At 34.7% G+C, this 24,149-nt stretch overlaps 1 protein-coding gene across 2 annotated transcripts in view; it reads right to left on the bottom strand.

Annotated features, from left to right (window-relative positions):
* Positions 1–235: 235 nt before the first annotated feature.
* Positions 236–24,149, bottom strand: part of CWC22 (CWC22 spliceosome associated protein homolog) — a 64,188-nt gene continuing 40,274 nt past the window's right edge. For both annotated transcript variants that reach the window (XM_027556245.1, XM_027556254.1), the window contains exons 12-20: positions 21,782–21,886; positions 20,103–20,184; positions 16,542–16,602; positions 11,910–11,987; positions 11,132–11,284; positions 9,478–9,605; positions 7,706–7,807; positions 7,386–7,606; positions 236–2,956 (exon numbers count right to left, since the gene is read on the bottom strand). In XM_027556245.1, the coding sequence (XP_027412046.1) occupies positions 2,388–2,956; positions 7,386–7,606; positions 7,706–7,807; positions 9,478–9,605; positions 11,132–11,284; positions 11,910–11,987; positions 16,542–16,602; positions 20,103–20,184; positions 21,782–21,886 (1,499 nt within the window). In that variant the 3' untranslated portion in view covers positions 236–2,387. The remainder of the gene's footprint in view (positions 2,957–7,385; positions 7,607–7,705; positions 7,808–9,477; positions 9,606–11,131; positions 11,285–11,909; positions 11,988–16,541; positions 16,603–20,102; positions 20,185–21,781; positions 21,887–24,149) is intronic.

The raw sequence follows: 24,149 nt of genomic DNA, 5'->3' as shown, positions 1-24,149 counted from the left end.
AGGCGGTGGATGGGAACAAATATCTGATGCTTCAGAAATGCATCCAGAAGGCAGAAAGTGTATTCTTCACCTAGGCTCTTATTTATTATGTCCTGATATGACTCCCTTACTCTTAAAAACCTCTGCCTGAAGGCACTTAGGTGTTCCATTAATTGCTTTTCTAAGAGTAAATATTAATAAAATACTGAGCAGCAAAGAAAGCTGAACTAAGTAGAACAGGAAATGTTAACAAAAATTTCCAGGCAATATTTATTATAAATAAACATTTATGCCTCAGCAGTTCCTTCTGCTTCAGTTAAATGCCACCTTATGAGAGCTCTTCTCCAAGCTTCCTAGGTAGAATCATCACCCTCTGTCCTCCTCCATTATCACACTCTCTCCTTTCCTTTCTTCTTCATAGCATTTATTACCACTGGGTACACTTACATTTCTTTGTTCATTGTCTTTTGCCGGTCTCTTTCCCAACGATACTATCTAAGAGTTGAGACTTTGTTTTCTTCATGGCTTTATCTTTAATTCCTAGAATAGACTTGGCAACGTAGAAGTTCAATAAAAGTTACATTAAAAAAAAAATTTACTTTAAAAACTCTTTAACATCTTAGGCACTCAATAAAAAGAATGGTTTCCCATTTTTACATTTAGAAAATTATGAAATAATGTTGAGAAAATAAAATTTCTAGTACATTTTCCTTGTTAACACCTCTAAAGATGAATGTTAGATAATAATTAGATAATAAAGTTAAAAGAATTAACTCATTTATTTCCCTTAGGGCTTACAACCTGTATGTTACTTAAATCCGATTTGCTGAGCTTCACAGTTCTGTGAAATGTACTACATCTGTGATGGTCCTTTCTAATCACAACTTACCACCTTCTAACCAACACAGGTACTTTTTCCAAACTGCCATATTCAATTAATACTCGGGCGACAGGGGGAGAAGAGAAAGAGAACATAGTATGCCTTTATCGACATGGACTTTATTATACTTATGCTCAAGTTTTTTTTTAATATATAATTTTATTTATTTTGGCTGTGCTGGGTCTTGGATGCTGCAAGGCTCTTTAGTCGTGGTGCGTGGGCTGCTAATTGCAGAGGCTTTGAGCATTGTGGCGCACAGGCTCTAGGCACTAGGCTTCAGTAGCTGCAGCACGTGGGCTCAGTCGTTGCCACTCTTTGGCTCCACATCACAGGCTCAATAGTTGTGGGCTCTAGAACACGGGCTTAACTGCTCCGTGGCATGTCCTGGACCAGGGACCTAACCATATCTTCTGCACTGGCAGGCGGATTCTTTACCACTGAGCCACCAGGGAAGCCCCTATACTCAAGTTCTTAAATAAATCGGGGTATGCCCAAAAGCCAAACTTTAAAATAGTTTGATTTTTTTTAATGGTTTAAGATTATTCTTGAATCTGGACACTGGCTAAAATGGATTTTATGTACTCTTAAGGTGAGCAAGTACAAATAGCTTATTTACTAAATGTGGTTTAATGTCAGCAAATCTAAAATTTCAGAGGCTTTATTTCAAAAGTAATAAATAATATGGTCACACAGTAACTGCTGAGAGTTACAAGGATAGCAACCCTTAAAATTCTTATAAAAAAACTAAAATTATTTCACTGTTGGTCTTGCCTATATTTCTCATGACTGCATGTTTTCCAATAACCTATTAATCCACATTAAAACTTAAATACATAGTAACTTACCAACAGTGATAGAACTTCAAGGCTGAGAAAAAGCACTAATCACAAAGAATTTCAATTAAAAGTTAACCTAACAGTCCAGAAAGAAATGTTATCAATGAGAAAAGTCCTAATTTTTAAATAAGACAGCTATGTATCTGTTTAAAGACTAACACACACCTAGCTTCACTGAAACACTTCTGAAAAAAAATTATACATACATATTTTGTTAAAGACATAAAATAAAATAATTCCTCTACTTTAAAAAAAGCAAGACTCCTAAGAAAAGTTTATAGTATCTCATTAACAAAGCAAAAACCTTAAAAAGGTTCATCTATTTTGGTCTTCAGTTACAAATAAAAAGTCACTAACAATTCATTATAATAATTCAATAAACAATTAGAAACATTATCAGAAAAAAAAATTGTTGATAAAAAAATCATCAATTCAATGAGCATTTGATTGTTTTATTAACAAAATATAGGCAAGAATTATAACCCTCTCTGGTGAAACTTCTCAAATAATTTTTTGTAGAAGGCCTTGAGACGTATCAATTATAAAACATATTAAAATGAAAACATTTTTAAATGTACAAATACAAACCAGTACTTTATACAATAATTCTCTACAAAGTTTGTCAATCGATGTAAAAAATACTTTGTTGCAACTGAATATAAGGCATGTTCAGTTTCTGTGATTTTGCAGAATTATTTTTTTTGCTTTGTTGGAGACTTTTCTCTTCGCCGGTCCTGACTTTTCTTTGATTCTCCGGATTGTTCAGAGTATCGGCTAGGTTTTTCCCATTGCCTCTCAGCACCGTTCTGATACCTATCGTCCTCGCTTCTAGAACCTGAATGTTTTTTATTTTTTTCTCTTGACTTGGATCTATCCCTCCTTCTAAAATTCTCACTGTCCCTGTTTCGATGTCTGTGCTCATTTTCAGAGAAAGAATTTCTCCTCTCCCTTTTCTTTTCGGGATCTCCATGATTACGTGCCAAATCCACGCGTGCTTCTTGGTCTCGGTCATGCACAGCTCTGCTGCAGCTGTTTCTCGCAGAAGGAATCCCTCTGTCTGAAGTGTATGTTGTTCCAGAGCCTCTTGAGTCTCTCTCTCTGGGTTTCTCTGACCTCCTTTCTCTCTCAGTCCTTGTCTCCTGGTGCCGATGCTCTGGCCTCCTTTCTTCTTGTTTTCTGTCATTTATTTCTTGTTTCCTGATCAATTTATCTACTTCTTTACTTCTGTGGTTCCCATGCCCCTTCTTTCTTACATTTTTAGCTGCATGTGTAAAATGAAATATAGTTAGTTAGCTTATATTTTAATCTTAATTTCACAATTGAAAAAAAATCATATTTATTTATACATTATAGGTTTGTTTACTAATTCAGACAAGCTGGAAGAAGAATCAAATTAACTGAATGCAAAATCTGATGACAGAACAGTATACAAAAAATATAATTTTTAAGAATATACAATATAATACATTAGTTACTGAAGTAACTGCTTTGATCCTTAAACAAATGTTTTAAATAAGGTATATAGGAAATGTAAAAGTTTTAATGATGTGACTAAAGTGGTACATTTGCACTTACAAATTTTATCCAAAACATAAATTTCAGCCCATATGCATTATGTCATATGAAATATAATGTCAGATATGATACGTAATTAAAATACAATGATCCTACATGCCAGCAACATCATTTCCTAAAAGGTGGGTTGAATGGGATGACTGGGTTTGTGTAAAAACAGGAATACATATTTTTCAAATACAAACCTCTGCCTACAAAAATAACAGTCCTGCTACCAGAGAAGTAGTAACTATGCAAAGAGAAGCTATGATGGAATCTAAGCATAGGCTTTATGAGAGCCACAAAGGCTTGATTGCTAAGAAAACTCTTCCAAGGCTTTGAAACTTTTCTTTTATTGGTTTGTCCACAAATATAAGTATTAATTAAAATGAAATATCTTACCCATTTTAAGCTATAAAACACATTTAGCCACTTTGTGTTATCTGCTTTGGGTACATATCAAAAGTACTGAGAAGACCACAATTTCTGTCAAAGGTGGAAAGTTGCCTATCTTTGTCCTACCTCCACTCAAATGTACCAGCGTCTATTTCTCCTGCCAAATGCCTACCCGTGGCAAACCATGGGTCCTGGTTTGCCACAAAGGACCAGTTTCTCTGGTTCCTATCAAGCAGTTCAGCTGAACTACAGCTACCCAAGCAGAAACCATCTGGCTCTGTGCAGAATCAAAGCCTCTCTCTGACCCTCTGTATCCCACCCCTGGTGCTTCTTGACACCAAAACCTGAGCCCTACAGTAATATGCATTTTCCTCTCTGGTGTTTGCTTTACAATTTTCTAATTTGGTATATGTTCATATTGCTTTTATGCTATTTAATATGTTATTAATAAAACTGAAAGCTCTCTACTGAAATTGTATGATGAGGCAAATTAATTTTGAATCAGCAAGCTTCCTTACTGCAGCAGTTCATGCTGTGTTATCATCTGTTCTCAAAACAGATACCATGAAATAACAAATTCTTTAGAGGTGAATGGTAAATGAACAATGTTAGTATATTTCAACTTAAGAATAAAACTTCCTGTGAGTAAATGGAGTCTTGCTCTAACAATATAAATCACCGAGTCCCCTAATTCTGGATGCCACATAGTATGTAAAACACTCTGAAGAGAAACAAGTGTGTAAAGACTAGCCTGACTAACCTACTAATAAGGCTGTGAGGACAAGTGCTGCGTCTCTGAAATACACACTAAAAAAACAAGAAATGACATGCATTTTGGGCAATCAGACTCTCTCTTATTTAAATTAAGATACTATGGTGAAAGAAAGCAGAGTTGGCCCTGGGGAAAACAACATAGACCTTTTTAGAAAATGGCATATTTGAAAAAATACTTTACTACAGCACTTCCTCTTCCAAGGAAGATGAAGAAGATTGTGAAAGACTAGTAATGTTGCTGAAAACAACTAGAAATGCCCGATAAAAGCTTAAAATCTGCTATTTAATGGCATTAAAGATCTAAAACAACTTGAGATGCTATAAGGAAGTAAGCGCTCAAGAAAAAAAGGATGGGTGTGTGTCAAAAGAACACAGAAGTCAACTTGAAGGAACTTCTAATTGCCAAAGCTGAAATGATATGAACAAGAAAATAAATGACGGCACTGGACTTTAACTCACAGAATAAGATAAATATCCGTGAGTCTACACTGATATATGTAACACGATTAATAAATAAATGCAGGGGGCACAACTCTTTCTTACAAGAGAAATTTCATTATTAAATGCAGAAAAACAGAGACAAATAGAAAAACCACCATTTGGCAAACATTATAGTAACAAGTGTTGCAGATAAGATCCAAAGATGGGCGCAAAAATAGAAGACTAAAAGAGGAGAAAGAGATCTGCATCGTACTGAATTATCTTCCTATAACAGTAATTTATAGAGAAAAACAGTTTCCATGAAAAATACAGCAGATATCACCATAACCAAGCGATTCAAGTTAGTATCACCTATAAGACATATCAATATTATCAACATCTCAGTAAGGCACAGTAAGAATAACACATCATCTCTATGGTATCCTGGCCAAAAATGAATAATCTCCTTCTAATCATGAGAAAACATCAGACAGATATTCACACTGAGTGAGACTGTGCACAGTAAGTGACCAAAGGACTTAAAAAGGGTCAAAGCCATTCAAACCAACGAAAGCCTGAGAGAAGCTATCATGGGTTATATAGTAGGCTAAAGAGAAATACAATTAAAGGCCAATAAGGATCCTGGAACAAGAAAAGGGACATCAGTGGAAAAACTGGTGAAATTCAGACTTTTCCCAATGTTAATTTCCTGATTTTGATAACTAAACTATAATTATGGAAGATACTACTAACATTAGGGAAAGTTGGGTGAAAGCTATATGGAAATTCTCTGTACTATTTTTGTAACCTTCTTATAAGTCAAAATTATTTTAAAATAAAAAGTAAAGAAGACACCAGTGAGCTGGCAAAAACAAAAGGAGGATTAGAAGGGCCAAGATTCAAGAGAAGGCAGAACCACAGAGAAGTGAGCTGATGTCACCTTCTTCCTGCAAGCATCTGCTGATTCAGGGCTGCTGCCGAGGGAAGAAACCAGCAGAGCTCTGGTTGCCTCACAGGGCTTAAGAGACAGGAACAGGGCTAGTTATTTGCAATATATACATGTGACAAAAGAGACATATCCAAAATACATAAATGCACTTATAAATAAACAGAAAAGACAACATAATTTAAAAAGGGTAGGGGGAGGCAAAAAGCTTAGAACAGCCACTTAACAAAAAGAAAAGATTCAAATGGCCAATAATACACAAAATGATGCTCAGCCTCACTAGTGATCAAGGAAATGCAAATTAAAATCACAATGCAATACCACCACATACCCACCAAAATGGCTAAAATGAAAATGATGGTTAAAACATTAGTGAAGATGGGAGCTATTGCAACTCTCACACATGGCTGCCTGGATGTTAAGTTGCTTCAATCATGTCCAAGTCTTTGTGACCCTATGGACTGTAGCCTGCCAGGCTCCTCTGTCCATGGCATTCTCCAGGCAAGAATCCTGGAGTGGGTTGCCATGTCCTCCTCCAGGGGATCCTCCCAAACCAGGGATCAGACCCACCTCTTCTGCAGCTCCTGCACTGCATGCAAATTCTTTACTGCTGAGCCACTGGGGAAGCCCCATCCATGGCTGGTGGGAGTGTAAACTGGAATAACCACTTGGAAAGCTGTTCAGCAGTATCTACACACACCCTACAAACCAGGGATTCCACCTCTAGGAACATATCCAACAGAAATGTGTATACACATACGCACATATGTCACCAAAAGATGTGTATCATAGCATTCATGGAAACACTATTTATAAATTTAAATTTCCATTGAGTAAAAAGGATAAATGTTAAATATACTATGAAACACTTGTACATACTGAAAAACTATACAGCAATGAGAATGAATGAAAAATAACTAAATGCCATAGTATGGCTGCATCTGACAAACATAAAGTTGAAAGATAAACCAGACATAAAGGAGTTCATAATACATAATTCCAAAGTTAAAAACAGGCAAAACTAATTTAGAGAATTGCAAATCAGAACAGGAGTTGCCATGAGCCAATGGATGGGAGGAGTGGTACTAAGCAGGGGAGAGAACAAGGGAAGGCTTCTGGGGTACTGACTGCTCTTGTTCTGGGTCCTGGCTACATGGATATGGTTTATGAAAATTTACACAGCTGTTCATTTATAAGACATGCACTGAATATGTGGTATGTGTCAATTACTAACATAAGGGCTTCACTGTTAATACTAAAAAAATTAAAATTTCTTTAAAATACAACCATCAGGAAAGCTCCTGCAAAGCAGATGACAGATATTACGAAAGGCATTTCAGTCAGCACTCAGACAAATATTTGCCAACGGAGTATCTTCATTTTGATGAAAAGGATTCCAAAAGATAATCCTAACATTATAAATATTGAATTCAGTATAGACTGCAACAGTGATAGATGATCATTTATATTATTAATTGTGGCTTTTAAACAAGTGAACTCTAAAATAAATAAGCAATCAAATTTTCTCTTCCCTTGTAAACAGCACCAGCAACATACTTGTTAGAAAAGAGCACGATCAATTATAAATGACTTTCAGTACCTGAGGCTGAGCTCTGACTACTGGTGGATGAAGAATCGCTTTCTTCACTAGAAGACTCTGAACTGCTGTCACTGCTGTCTGAATCAGAGGCAGAGGAGTCAGACTCTGAGGAGGAGGACTCGGAAGAGCTTGAAGAGGAGGAGGATTTATCTGGCTCAACATCTGGTTTTTGTGCCACAATGACCTTTGGTGTATTTTTGAGATGCTCACGCAGTTCATCCCTAATTAAAAACATAACCCACTGTTAGATTCTGCCTCGAAGGAACTGTGAGGTAAGTTTGAGATAAGTAAGTTGAATAAACTCTGATAATAATGCTTACGTTAAACCTCCAAGACCAATAGAAGTAAAGAAGTTGATGGCAAATCGAGTGTTTCTTGGGTTATCTCGGGGTAATAATCCTTCAAAGAATGGCTGTAGAGTTCTGAAAAAGAAAATGAACAAAAGAGAACAGAATGCTTGGAGATAAAAAGGCAAAATCCTCATACATTTTTCAGAATTTCTATACATTAAATTAGTAAATGAAATATAAGTAAGTGGTTTAAAAATCGCCGATTAGGTCAGGCTGCATGCTATCTAATGACATGAGTAGGGGCAAGTGACAGTTCACTAAAATTGACTTCCAGAAATTCCCCTGACGGTCCACTGGTTAGGACTCAGTGCTTTCACTGCCAGGGGCCCCGGTTCATTCCTGATAGCGGAACTAAGATCACGCAAGTCACGAGGTGCGGCACAAAATAAAGAAATTAAATTGATTTCTATAATTATATGAGAGGAGGTTTTTTAAAAAAAACTTTCATATATAGTCAGAATAGATATACGTATATAACACATATAAATCTATGGATACATATGTGTATTTATATTTGAGTGTATGTACAGAAAAGTAAAAAAAAAAAAAGCCCTCTTCTGTTGTACACACACACACGCATGTCTACACAGTACTGTGCAAGGCACGCGGAAGGGGAAAAGTCAAGAGAAATCAAGGGTGAAGACTATGGAATCGCTGTTTCTCAGAAGGGGAACAAATAGAAAAACAGCAATATCACGTGGTTTTGAGTGACACACTCAGTGGACTAAGCAGCAGAGTTAGGAAAAACCATCTTTCATAGGAAAAGGTAACAATATAAGAAGAATGATTAAGAGTTTCCTGGACAGAACAAGAGAAGGAATTCCCAGCTCTGGAAACAGAGGTAAGGGAGCATGAATCAGCTTACTATTATGTTTAATAAGCTGTGCAATGTTTGAGTGGCCAGAATACATCTTGCTGGAGAAGGAGTCCCAGAGCCTGGCAAGTAGACAAGGACCAGTAAGTAAGTATATGAAGCTAAGAGAAGCAAATGGATTGGCCAAGAGCATGTAGAATTCAGGACAGACCTCTGGCGAACATAAGCGAGGCAGGCCAAAGAAGAGAGACTGGCAGGAGCAAGGCAGAATGAGAATAAAGTAAGGTGTCAGTGAGCAAGTGGTCAATAGTGTAAGTGAGACCAAGAGGTCAAGAGGCATGAGGACTGTACAGGACTGGGGGATTTGGCAGATGATCACTGAGAAAACTTTGAAAGGATTTCAGGAGTATGAATGGAGTAGAAGTCAATGTAAGTGGTAATGGGCAATCTGAATACCTGCCAAGAAAGAGAGCTGGGATAGGGATTACAAAGTAGTCCTGGAACAAAGCCTGAGTTCAGCATAATAATCTAAACAATTATACGACTTATAGGACTGACCTTCACCAGTATATGTTTACAATTATCCACTGATAATAAAACATTATCATTCTAAGCCTCAACCTTAGGGTAAAAATGAAATAAAACTACAAATACTCATTACTGGAAAATTCCAATCAGTATGGAAAAATAATTTTGCATGTTCTAACTAAATTAAAAGAGGCATGAAATCTGCATTTTCTCTACTTGAACTAAATGACCATTAAAAGTTTCATGTTGTCCCCTGTCACACAGAACATGAGAGTCAGAGTAGTGACAGAATGTCCTAAGGACTTATTTTTACAACTAAGAGTAGACTTAGGGTTGCTAAAGTAGGAGAATAAAAGTAAGAATAAAAAGTGCTTAATTTAAAATTTAATAATAAACTTACTCATCCTTTAATCTTGCATTAAGTTTAGGAAGACCCATGTATTCACACAGTTCTTGGAAAAATATTTTCACAAAAATTCTACTGGATGACGTAGTGGTTTCTTCACTCAGTTTTATACATTCAAGAACCTGAAAATGAGAATTAAAAAAAGACATTATTATTTTGGTATTCAAATGGTAAGACACAGTGACCAATATCTCTAACTTTCAGTGTCCCCTGAAATTATAATTTGTTATCTTCAATAAGAATTATCTATAAATATCTTCCATTACGCTGATAGTACCTGGGAAAGTTTAAGACTGCTTTTCTATACAAATTTTCAAAATGTTAAGATGCTACAGAAGTAAAGTTCATTCTCTTTCCTGAGTACTGTGCTTTTTATAGCAGGGAGGAATATTGGCTTTAGCATATAATGCTAAGATTACTAGCTCCTAAAACCTAGTTATCTGGACGGATGTTATCACATTGTATGTCCAGTGCATACAGTACGTGAGAAGGGTAAAGACCAAGAATGATGGCTTGTTCTGAATAGTAAGACTAGGGCTTCAAAACTGAAGCTCATAGAGAGATACTTTAGGGTGAAAAAAAGTAAAAGCAACCTCCAGTTTTTAATGGATCATGTGTTCCAGAAGCTTACTATTTCAATTGTTTTAAAACTTCCGTTTCATTTTCCCAGAGAAGGAAGAAAAAAACAAAGTAAAAAAAGTTTAATAGCCTGCAGGGTTAGGACACACTTAGTACTTAAAGTATTACAAAATGTGTCCAACGTTTATAAGCTCAACAATGTTGTTTCATTCTACCATTGGGCTGTGGTATTCTACAATATGATCCTCTTTCTTCTTGGATATAATTTCTTTCGAATTTTTCAATTCCTTCAGCCTAATCTACCACTTTTATTCTGTATTACTACCATGGGCATCTTACCTCTTCTGTTATACGGTATTTAACTCCTTGAAAGCAGGGACCATATATAATTCATTTTGGAAGCCCAGTGTCTCTTTCTGGGCACAGAGTTGGTGACTAAACAAATGGTGTTGAATGAACAGCAGTTGTACAATTAAGTGGCAGCTTAGGGAATGCAGTTCAAATTCCAACCCAGTGTACATTTCCCCATCGAGAGTATCTTTCCCTGTTCTATGACTACAGGAACTCCTCCCAAACACTTATCCAACTTCAGTGTTGTCTAAGAAAAATACATCCTGCCAGAACAGTCATTTCTCTCTTGCCCTTACCAGAGGAACTTCTGACAGTTACTCCATCAGGAAACAGGCAGTAACTCAAAGGATCATGTGCCACCAAACTCTGCCGTACATGGATCGGAGCATGCACACACATGAATGCTCACGGATAAGATAAAAAACTATGTTTTTTCTGAAAACATTCCTAGGTATCGCCTTCAAAAAGCATTGTAACGTTTAGACTATTAATATCATTCAAAATGTTATTTCTTACATTCAAACACTGTTAGTTTTTTGATCCCACGTTACATGAATATAACCTCAAAGAGTGCCATTATAGTAGATGTTTGCTCCACATGTCATTTTAAAGTACACTGCCTACATTGGAAAAGTATGGCTATGTTATACTTAATAATATTTATTTCGGAATAACAGGGGATTAGGAAAGAAGTACAAATATTGACTCATCTACTTACGCTCCATGGAAGTGAATCAGTGTATAAAAGGTGAGCAAACATCTTAGCAACATTTCTCAATTTGTTTGTTTCCAAGCGATGGATGGTATCATATTGTTCTTTGAATATACTTTCAAAGGATTCCATGTATTCTTTTTTTAGCATGCAAAACCGCTAATAAATTAAAAATAAAAATGTCAACACCATATTAAATCCTAATTTTATTCAATCAAAAGTTAATAAATATTTGTATATAATATCAATCTTCTTTGTTGTATAATGGGATGCTTAAAAAAGAAGTTAATTTATACCACTCCTATCTACCTGGGATTTATATGCTAAAACAAAGCTATACACATGGCTGACCACAGATACACACATTTATATAAGATAAATAAATATACTTCTCCATGGGTTAAGTTTGGATTCAAAAAATTATTTTAGCTCATGCTTTATTTATGTTGCCTGAACATGTACTTGACCAGAAACTGCTGTGAAATTTTGAAAAGACAGCATTTAATTGTTCTCTTTGGGAAACTATTACAAAGCATGTGGAATGCCTCAAAGTTCTGGAAGAATGATATGTAATATCAAAGAACTACAAACAGGAAGTGGGAAGGGAGGAAGCTACAGAGATGGGGAAAAACTGTGGAAGGAAAGAACGATTTGTTTTCAGCAAAGATATGTTAGTATATTAGACGAGGCAACAAAGCAGACCCATTAATTCACAATACTCATGTTCAGAATTACCCTTGTGATTTCATCAAAATCCAACATGAAAAATGAGGTCGGAACTCACCCCAGCTAATAAGCCAAAAAATTTCTCATATGTTCTTTGTTGGGCACAGCAATCAAGTATCATGTTGCAGAGTTCTTTCTGTTTGGAAAAAAAGTACATTAATGATTCAAAACACAATGAATCCATGCTGTGTGATAATTTATCAGTATGACAAAGATAGCCTGAATTTTTAAATAAGGTTTTAAAAACATAAAACTTTGTGAAGTTGAGTTATGAAGACAAAACAAAAAATTCAATCTATGTCAAGACTATAGTTCTTTAAAGTCTTCTGTTTGGCTAACAGAAATTCCATGTCATTTATGCTAATCAGACTGCTTAAAAAATTCTAAACTCATATAAGTATGAGCCACTTCAAGAAAACCTAGTAAAGGAAACAGATACATCAACAAAAAGAAACTAAATATATCACATTCTAAAAGATTCTATACAGAAATCTTTTAAATACAGACCACCAATACAACATTTAAACCGAGTTATCAAGAATATATTTTGTTAATATGGAAAAGGCAAAACATGGTGAATCTTTACAGAGGATAAAATAGGCACAACGTCAATGCTAACATAATGACCGCCTTGTTGATAAGAAAATATATTTAAAAGAACAACAACAAAAAAGACCTTTGTGGCTAAGATTTTTAGCCACACTTCAAAATAAATGTTACGCATATAGATCTGTCCACAGGTGAATCTAAATAAATAGATGGAATCATTCCATAACTGCTCTTTCCACACACTGTCCAAGCACTTATTTTTGTGTCTTGAAAACTCCTTTGTGAAAATTCTGTTGAACTACGAAATGCAAGAGTTAATCCAAGATCAGGAAATACCAACATCACAAATTACTTATAATGAATAAATATTATTTAATTCCTGAAATAACCCTAATGAAATATGTATCAATTACAGCAATCTCATAGATGAAGAAACTCAGGAAATATGGACAAATCAATGGAGACAAAGTGAAAAAGAGAATAACCCAAACCCTAACTTTGAGTACTGCTAAACTGACTAAAGATCTTTTTCTACAAAACATTTCTTATCAGAAAGTTTAAAAGTAACTTTTTATAAATACATTAACTGTAATGTATTTGTGTTCTATAAACAGAAAGCAAGCCTATAAAATATACTATATACTCTTTCAGTTCACTTTTATTTTTTACCTTTATACTTCAATTAGGAATTCTGACATTTTTGTCCTCTGATAAAATGAGATACAATCTATTAATATGTAATTATTATATTTTTAAAAATTAGGTCAATATGCATTTACTGGAAATCTCCATGTGCACCACCAGATTACACTATCCAGATGACATCCAGATGGCACCACCCTTATGGTGAAATCGATGAACTAAAGAGCCTCTTGATGAAAGTGAAAGACGAGAGTGAAAAAGTTGGCTTAAAACTCAACATTCAGAAAACGAAGATCATGGCATCTGGTCCCATCACTTCATGGGAAATAAATGGGGAAACAATGGGAACAGTGACAGACTTCATTTTCTTGGGCTCCAAAATCACTGCAGACAGTGACTGCAGCCATGAAATTAAAAGACGCTTGCTCCTTGGAAGAAAAGCTATGATCAACCTAGACAGCATATTAAAAAGCAGAGACATTACTTTTCCGACAAAGGTCCATCTAGTTGAAGCTATGGTTTTTCCAGTAGTCATGTATGGATGTGAGAGTTGAACTATAAAGAAAGCTGAGTGCTGAAGAACTGATGCTTTTGAACTATGGTATGGGAGAAGACTCTTGAGAGTCCCTTGGACTGCAAGGAGATCCAACGAGTCAGTCCTGAAGGAAATCAGTCCTGAATATTCAATGCAAGGACTGATGCTTAAGCTGAAACTCCAATACTTTGGCCACCTGATGCAAAGAACTGACTCTTTGGAGAAAGACCCTGATGCTGGGAAAGACTGAAGGCAGGAGGAGAAGGGGACAACAGAGGATTAGATGGTTGAATGGCATCACCGACATGATGGACATGAGTTTGAGCAAGCTCCGGGAGTTGGTGATGGACCAGGAAGCCTGGCACGCTGCAATCCACGGTGTCGCAAAGAGTTGGAGACTACTGAGTGACTCAATTGAACTGAACTGACTGATCCATGAGCAAGAAGGAAGGGGGACCCTGAAGAGGCATGGAACACTTTACAACTGTGCTGGCCAATGTGGTGGCCAGCAATACATAGCCATTTAAATTAAAATTAGTCAACATTATGTAAAATTCAAATTTTAGTTTCTTAGTCATACATCACATTTTAAATACTCAGAAGCCACATGTGACCAGTATAGTGGCCACTGTACTAAAAAGGGAAGAATATGAATATTTTCATCAATGCAAAATGTTCTATTGGGCAGTATTATTCGAGAAGCTGATAATCTACTTATAAAACTATCTAATGAAAGGCTTCTCTTTACAATATAAGGTTATTTTTAGATGTAATTATACTGCTAGATTATTATTTTTTTTAAAGGTTAGTCACAAGTTGCCTCAATTAAAATGTTTATATATGTTTAAGTTCTGAAGAGATGTACTTTGTCAAAATTTAATATAGTACCAAAAAAACCTAAATAACCTTTTCTGAGTTCTGCCACACAACACTAATTCAATATATTAAAATGCATTTTCAACTTCTACCAACACTGTATCTTACAATAACGTAACACTTAATCAGGTTTTAAGCAATATAACATGGTAATACGCTGATAGCATTGCTAATAAAGTCAGCACAACCTGCAAAACAAATGAGTTTCTCTCTGAGACTAAATGCAATTATAAGAGTTATTCCCTGTGGCATAAAATAATTAAATGTTTTAATATTTTAATTAAATATCATAGTGATTTTAGGAGATTCTTTTGAGTGCATGAAAAGAGACGCACTAAGATGGTCTTCCAAATGTTATCAAAGTATGTTGAAGTTCTCAGCACAAATGCTACAGGCCAGAAGACAGTGAAAAGCCATATTCGACATGAAGTAAAAAAAAAAAAATTTCTAGCAAGAATGATCTTATCTAGCAAATAATCCTTCAGATATGAGGGAAAAATAAATATTCTGGTCTGTGGTTTCAAGAAAAAAACAGTGAAGTTAAGTTCTAGAACAACTATCCTCCACATTAATAACATTTTTAATAACAATTATATTCAGCAAATAACGTGACAAGATCATACCACAACTTTAGTTTCACTGATAATTTTAAAGGTTAATTCACTAATTTATTCCCTTCTAATGACAATACATCAAGTATACCCATAATACATATAAGGACACTATTATTAGTATATCAATAAATAAATTTTAAGAGGGAAAAAATAAATTTTTTAATTTGCAAAAAATAATCTCGTCTCAAAATTCCATACCATGGCATTTCAAGAACTAATCTACATTCTTAAACAAGGATTGGGACGCTTTTTCCGGAAAAGACCAGACAGCAAATATTTCAGGCTGTTAGTGGCCGTATATTCTCTGCTGCAACTAGCCAATTCTGCTGCTATAGGGCAAAATCAATCACACACAATACACCAACCAATGGGTAAGGCTGCACTCCAATAAAACTTTATTAACAAAAATGGGCAGTGGGCCTGTGCCACAGTATGCCAATCCCTGTAACAGAACATATTTAAGGCCTTAAGTCAAAGGACTTCCATGTAATGTTAACTTAGTTCAGACAGTCACGATCTTTTAGAACCAGAAATCAAACAGCCTATTAGAGCTGATACATTCACTCTGGACCTGTGCTGAGTCTACTACATGTAAATCAAGATGTGAAAAACCAAACCCTAAAAGCCTTTGCTTCAAATTTCAAGCATCCAAAATATAGATGGGCAGGGAGCAATATACATAAGGAAAGAATTAGGAAAAAAAAAACAAAAACTAAGATAATCTTTTCAATCTAACCTTTATTACCCTTGGTATTAGGGTTCCATGATATTTTGAACAGTTAAGTGTATGTACTGAGTTATAAGGCTATGAGTCCCATGGGCTAAGAGGGGGCTAAAATGTACTTTATGGATAGCTGAATCCCTGACACCTTACAGAAAGCCTGACATATAGTATATGTTGAATGTGCTCAGTTGCTAAGTCCTGTCCGACTCTTTGCGACCCCATGGATTGTAGCCCACCAGGCTCAGACTCTGTCAATGGGATTTCCTAGGCAAGAATACACAGTGGGTTGCCATTTCCTTCTCTATATATGCTGAATACGTTTTGTTAAATGAATTAATGAATGAAAAAAAATGGAACAGGTTCTTCTATATCCAATTCAAGTAATGTAACAACAAGTATGGTGACCTTTGCTTCTATGACAAAAGAATGCTTTAGTGCATAAAGTAGATGGACCAGGTACTTCACTAAAGAACAAACTTCCTATTGTATTTAAGGCACAATTTGATTTATAGGCAACCACTCAGAAACCTATGTAAAGTGTGGTGGTTCAGAGAAACTTCCTCCTTTTCTCACAGCTCAAACAAGCAGTTCATTTAAATCACTGCAATGAGCAGTGTATATGAAGCACTGAGTTACTGATTCATTTCATGAAACCTATTAACTATCTTAAACATTTTTATAACATACATATATATATTTTATAACATATATATATATATATTTCCTAATAGAAAAAAAGTACTAACTTACTGTTTGACTCTCAGGAAACTCCATTTTTAGCAACTTGTGAGCACATTCTTCAAAATCTAAACTGTAGAGATAAAATGGTCACAATAGTTAGGTTAAAAATAGCAGCATATTTAAGTTGTAGCACTCTTTCATATATAAGAATCTTACCCTAATAATTGTCTAAAAATTTTCTTCTATATTTTCATATTACTATATTGTATATATAAAAAAGATAAGGTTTTTAACTCTACAAAGAATTAAGTACTGATACATACTATCACATGGGGGACCTTGACTGATGCTAAGTGAAAGAAGTCAGACATAAAGACCACATATAGCATAGTTCCATTTATATAAAAAGTCCAGAATGTACAAATTCATAGACATGGAAAGCAGACAAATCTTTTATACTGCTAAATATTTCCATTTCTCCCTGATCCAAGTTAGGAAGAGGTAAAAGATGTTTCAAGAGCCCAGCATGACATCCAGAGCTTAATCACCACACTTACAAGTTATCTTGATTCATACCCAAACATAGGGCTTTTACACTATATAAAAAGTTATTATAAAATAATAAATAACTAAAATCATTTACAAAGAAAATAATTTGTTTTTGTACAACATTCATATAAATTGCATGAAAAATATCTTCAATATGCTTTGCTTAGAGAATTATCAAACTCAGTGTGAATTTGATTCAGGAATAATGCCAGTATCTTTTGATAACAGCAATATAAAATAATCACCCACTGAAAAATAATGATAATGAATTTAGTTTTATAGTTCATCAGTAATCCTCAGCTTCTATTACTTATTGGGTTTCACAAGCACAAAAGGGTAATAATTCAGGATTGTAGAATGGAATTAAAAAAAAAAAGAAAAAAAATCTATCAAGAAAGAGCTTTCATAACATGTCATATTAAATAATAACTAGAACTAAGATTAAAATAGCTAACCGTAGTTGATGAACTTCAATAATACAGCAATACCAAAAAGTATTTTAAAAAATGTGACATTTTCTAGTTTTTATTTTTTAAAAAACAGTATTTGGGAAAAAAATCCTATAATTTCTGAAAAACAAGTCAAGTAGTTCATGGAAAATTTTTACAACTTTCCTTTTGTCTAATAAGTGAAGAATCAAAGAGAAAGTATGACAGTATTTTCCTTGTTCTTGTTTTATTTGAAAAGTATTTGGTGACTCCCTACCATAATTGTTTTGAAGTTGCACTAAATGTAAATATTAAAGAAATTATTAACTTTGCTTGCTATTTTAAACCAAACATATTCTAGAATTAACAGTGACTGAGGGAAGGGTAAAGAAAATAGATTTTATATAATGCCAGTTTTCAATGGTTTGTTGATGTCTCCAATTAAGAAACTTCAAATTGTTAAGGACATTACTCCAGTAATACAACATCAGACTGGAACATCACTTAAAACCAAGAACAACCCGGAATGTCCAACTTTCAATAGCAAAGTTAACTATGTAGTTCAATGTTTGCATAAATAAAAGAAGACTGTTTAAGGAGCCAGAACAGTAAAAAGATCAGAGTATTGGTTAGGTCAGTCAACAAGTATAAAAGGAAAGAAAATTTAAAAAATAAAATCCCCAAAGAGTTCAGTCACCAGAACTTGGTTTTGTTCACAAGATTTCCAAAAGTGAACAGTTTATATAAATAATCTAACCTCCTCTCAAAATAATCACTTTTGATATGTTAGTGTATTATTTCTAGAACCTGCACACATACTTATACAATTAAGATAATGCTATCAGCATGATGCCATATATTCTGTATTATTATCCCCAACTAACATTAAATCAGACCACTTGCCCAGTAATTCTCCATTAACCTAATTTTTAATAGTGGCATTAAACATGAAAACACTTTGATTATTCATATTGAGCAATACGATTTTTCTCTCTCTTTTGCACTGAATAATGCTCTGTATAATTCTCTGCCAATATGTATTTCTTTAAGAAATATAATGAAAAAGAAGGGTCAAATGGCAATCAAACTAAGCCACTGATTCATGCTACCAAAAGGCTTTCCAAAAGGAATGCACCAATTTAAATTTCCACCAAAAATCTTTCTGTGTATCTAATTGAAATCATCATTACTACTGAGTACTGTTGCTTTAAAAAAAATAAACCACTTTAGCTGTTTTAATGACCAACAATATTACTTATGCATCTAGAATATTTGTTTGGTAACATTTTTATGTTTTATAATCCCATTACCTGAGTCTCCCAACCATGTCCTTTAAATACCTTTTTATCAAAGTTGTCTTTACTTCCTAAAATTATTTTTACTAGGCATTTAGGGACTGAGAACATTTGACAAATAACATATAAGACAGTATTTATTGTACTATTACTAGAATTGGTAGAACTTATTTCAGTGTCGGTCACTTGTCTAGTGTTTTAGTTTTTCTAACATTTTTGTGTGATTCAGAGGTTATTATTATCAAGGTTAGATCACCTAAAAAATAAAGTTTCTTTATAATAATCATGCAAAGAGCTCCACTGTGACTCTTCAAAGTTAATGTTAACAGCAAAATTAAAACAATGAATCTGCTCTTTACAACTGATCAGCATTGAATTTCTTTAAAAAGGACAAACAAAAGGTCAAACTCTAAAACTCTAAGAATAGCTACTTATAACAAAAATTTCTCATTATCCACTTTTAAGTTTGTATAAGAAAATATTAGTTTTTTTCTTTCATGTGAAAGGCCAAGAAACACATAAGGGTAAAGCAAAAAAATTTCTAACTAACGTTTTGCTGTTTAACATTTCTCTTTTTGAAGATGAATCTAAGCCAAAAACTTTTCAGACAGACTGAAAACAAGATGACTCCTACTTATGAATCATTTTTGCTATTACATCATAGTAAATGGAAATATAAAAAACTTAGTAACAAAACAAAACAGGGAAAATATTCCTTCTCCACTGTAAAATAAAAACATGGTGCCCACTAAATCAGTAGGTTGATTCCCACTGAAAACAGATGTACTCAGCATTTAATATTTTCATTTATTTCTCTTTAAAACTAACCTCACAGCCTTCAAAGGGAAAAGGTTGTTTTCATGACATCATAGCAGTTCTTCCTTAATATTACTTCAGAGTCCTTAAAACCTTCCTAAGTCTACTTCCTACCTCCATTCACATTCATTTCCATCTGCACAACAAATCAGTGTCCAAATATCACAAGAGGTTCTCTGCTTAGAGCCAGAGTTAGAAAGCAAATTAGAAAAAAATAAAACATTAAACTTCCACTACACAATACTGTGCGAACTCTGTAATACAGAAATGTTTTCAGATTGTTAGTAATATTTAATTATACTAAATGACATAACTTAAAAAAATTTTAATTAGGAAACAGTTAAAAGTAAAGACAAATTGCTCCTGTAGATTCCTAAAAACAGTAGAAATCTACACTCTGGGACTTGGGATGGTGGAGGAGAGGCAAGCAGTTGGAGAATCCCTGCAACAGTATCCAGTTTTCTGTCACCAGATTCTAACAATCCCATCTTCTTGCCCATCCCCTGTCAAAAATTAGGATCAACTGAGCTACTGTATCTTACCTTGATTGAATAGCGAGATAAATGGTACGACGAAATGAGACTAGATTAATTTCAGTTTTGTCATGAATAGTCACCTTTTGTCCTGAAATTAAACATAACAAAATTATAAAACTATAAAAATAAATGAAGAACTGAAAATGTATCCCTTTATAGTAATGTTTTCATAATCTTTTTAGAATTTATGAGTTTAATATTCTCTTCTATAGTGTAAGTTAGTATTGATATTTATAGAATTCAACATAACTATTTCTAGTCTTTTGCCATATCTTAGAGTATTTTAATTGGAGAAGGCAATGGCACCCCACTCCAGTACTCTCGCCTGGAAAATCGCATGGACGGAGGAGCCTGGTAGGCTGCAGTCCATGGGGTCGCTAAGAGTCAGACATGACTAAGCAACTTCACTTTCACTTTTCCTTTCATGCATTGGAGAAGGAAATGGCAACCCACTCCAGTGTTCTTGCCTGGAGAATCCCAGGGACGGGGGAGCCTGGTGGGCTGCTGTCTATGGGGTCGCACAGAGTCGGACACGACTGAAGCGACTTAGCAGCAGCAGCAGAGTATTTTAATAAGTTTTTTTGTCAGCTCAAAGGAGTCCAGAGCCAAACCAAGAAAACTATTTTTGTTTCTGGGTTACCTGCTCATTTAGACACGATAAAAGGCCACACTTAAGCTGTTTTTAGGGAAAACATTATTTCTATGTTTATAAACAATTATCTTGATTTGGAAGAACTATAAATTATGGATAGAAATGTTCAGAGAACATTAGATCATTATGACAGGTTGGATGGGTCCAATACAAATATGAATATTTGTTAAAGTTTTATCTTATCTAATGCATGAAAACTTTATAAACATTTAATAGTTTTTATTTGAACTGTATTTTCACATAAGACAAATTCTATAGTTAAATGTTAACTTGGTTAGGAGACATTTTAAATGAAAAAGACACTGGAAAAAATTAAACATATTTTTATAAATTACGCTGTAGAAGATCTACTATACTCTAAGACAGAACTAAAATATATTATGCCCTAAAAGGGAAAGTTATACTTTTAATATTTTCTGTCAGTAATGCCTAACATGGCTCTGGACATCAAAAATGTAACATAAGCAAATAGTGACCAGTGTATATATATTCTGGTGTTTTAATGGAGACTTAACCAAAGTAAAGTTCTGAGCTTATTTTCCTATGAAATAATATCATCAAAGCTGAAAAGGAAGGACATCATGCCTGCTTCTGTACAAATATAGCTTTTGGCTTCCCCAACCTATTTTTCCAAAATGAAGAGCAAATATCTAGTCACTCGCATCTGTCACATTCACGCCATAGTAACATAAATCACATGTACTCAACATGAATGCACCTTTTTCATAGTTCATAATCAAAGTCATAAAACATCAAATTTAAATTATGCTGGTATTAAAAAATGAATTTCCTTGTTTCATACTTTTAAAGCAGGCTCTTTCAACCTTGCCAATGCTGGTATTTTGGGCTGGATAATACTTTGCTGTGAGGGGCAATCTTGTGACTCATAGGATGTTTATGAGTCCTTGCTTTTACCACTAGTAACAGCAGCATCTCTCCCAATACTCCACAGATAAAGAATCACTGTTTAGAGGATCACATTAGATTATTCTGGGAGTATATTTTACAATTTTATTTGCAGCTACACTTTTACCTTCTTCATCTTCTTCTCCCTCTTCCTCCTCTTCTTCCTCCTCCTCTTCACTACTTCCAGCATCTTGGTCTGTGTTTGAGTCACTATCTCCTTCATCAAGAATTTCTAAAAGAACAAAGTTAAGTTTAGGAAAACATGAATGAGCAAGGGATATAAACGTACCTCATTCTGGGGAGATAATTCTCAGTTCACTACAACCCACAGTGGTGTAAGAGCTTATCAGCCAACAAAGATGATCACACAGGTCTCATGTTACTACCTAGGTATTCAGAGGGCATTATAACTAATTAGACTAGAGAAAACCATAAGTATAATTCTTCTGCCAGATAGAAAGCAGCCATGAAATAAGCAAGGGATGAGAAGAACAAAGAAAAAGTAGATGAAGGTTTTCCAAAAGAGCAGGAGCACTGGAATGATAAATTAGGAAGAGAAATTAGCATAATCGAGAATGTAGTCAAAATATTACTAGTTCATCACCAAGAAGATAAGTCTATTATAAAAACCTAAGATGAGCAATAGAAAACAAGAATATAGCCTAAGAAAGTTTTCTGAAAGACAAAAAAGACAGAAGAAAAAAAAAAGCATAATTTAGTATTCACTCCCTGATGGCTAAGATGGTAAAGAATCTGCCTGCAATGAGAGAGACCTAGGTTCAATCCCTGGGTCGGGAAGATTCCCTAAAGAAGGTAATGGCAACCCACTCTAGTATTCTTGCCTGGAGAATCTCATGGACAGAGGAGCCTGGAGGGCTACAGTCCATAGGGTCATAAAGAGCCGGACACGACTGAGTGACTAACATATTTAGGTAGTGAATGAAATTTAAATAGTAGTGAGACTTTTATTAAAATGTATACCTATTAAGTAGAACATTATAATTAATTGATAGAATTTTCATATGTGCAATAGAAATGGAAGTCTAAAGACCTTTAAAAAAAACCGGAAAGATAAGCACTTCATTGGACTGTCATTTCTTAAAATACAACTCACATTCAGAACTATTCAAAATTGTGATGTAAAAGACTACATGAGGTCTATCATCATGTTAACAGTAATAAATGACAAAAACTAGAATCATATTTTGCCCAATAGTATGTGTTCCGTAAGTCTGACAAAAGATTTTACAAACCTGGCCAACAATCCCTCTTTGCATTTTTATTATAATCAGACAGATTTTAATACAGTTTTGGGCCAACTAATTTTTAGGAAAATTCTAATTTCCTTATATTTAACTAAATAGTATAAATCAGGAGTCACACGTAATGTTAGCATAAACCCACATACTAGAGAAACAAGTCATTTTACAAAAGTGGAGAGTTGTCATTCAGCCCTTAGCTGACATACAAATCTCTTCAAGAATATTTCTAACCAATGTGACTGCAAGAAATGATCTGCAGTGTCTAGTTTATTATTACATAATGTGGTTCAGACAGACCTTTAAAAGGGGAAACTATTTAGTATTCAACAGGAGGAAGACCGGCACTCCTGCTGTTTTCCCAAATGCTGTAAGACCTAAAACACAAGTACACCTAGGTCACTCTAAGGTGCTAATTACTAAAGCTGTGCCCACTTCCTGCCGCGGTCATTTTTTTTAATGCCGACTCTAGAAGAACACTTTATGAAAGAATGAAGGTCAAATGGATTGTCTAGCTGTTTACATCATCCTCTCTTATCCCTTCACTTTAGAATCTACTTACTAAAATCATTTAGGCAATGACAACTGGATTTTATTAACTAAATAAAGCAGTGGTTTCCAAGTATGGTCTGTGAATCCTGGAGGAAACCACTGAGACCTGCCAGGTGGTCTGTGAAAGTGAAAGTGAAGTTGCTCAGTCGTGTCCGACTCTTTGCGACCCCATGGACTGTAGCCTATGAGGCTCCTCCGTCCATGGGATTTTCCAGGCAAGAGTGCTGGAACGGATTGCCATTTCCTTCTCCAGGGGATCTTCCCGACCCAGGAATCGAACCCAGGTCTCCCGCATTGCAGGCAGATGCTTTAACATCTGAGCCGTCTGTAGGTCAAACTATTTTCATAGTAATACCGAAATATTATCTGCCTTTTCACTGTGCTGACATCTGAAATAAAGACGCAAAGGCAACAGGAGTTAAAACCTGCTGCATCCTGAGCACAATCAAGGTATCAAGCTGCACAAGCACTCATTGTACTTTTTGCTGCCACACTAATGTAGTAGGAAAAAAGTTTCATTTAAGAACGCCCTTGAAGAAAAAATATAAAATTATTAATTTCATTAAGTCTTAGCCCTTGAGTATTGGCATTTATAGTAGTTTGAGTAAGAAAATACGAAGTTTATATATAGCACTTCTGTTAAAAGACAAATGCACAATGGTGATGGTTATCTCAAGGAAAAAC

The sequence above is a fragment of the Bos indicus x Bos taurus genome, chromosome 2 (assembly GCF_003369695.1).
Source record: "Bos indicus x Bos taurus breed Angus x Brahman F1 hybrid chromosome 2, Bos_hybrid_MaternalHap_v2.0, whole genome shotgun sequence".
Lineage (NCBI taxonomy): Eukaryota > Metazoa > Chordata > Mammalia > Artiodactyla > Bovidae > Bos > Bos indicus x Bos taurus.
This window is presented reverse-complemented; position numbering and strand designations above follow the sequence as displayed.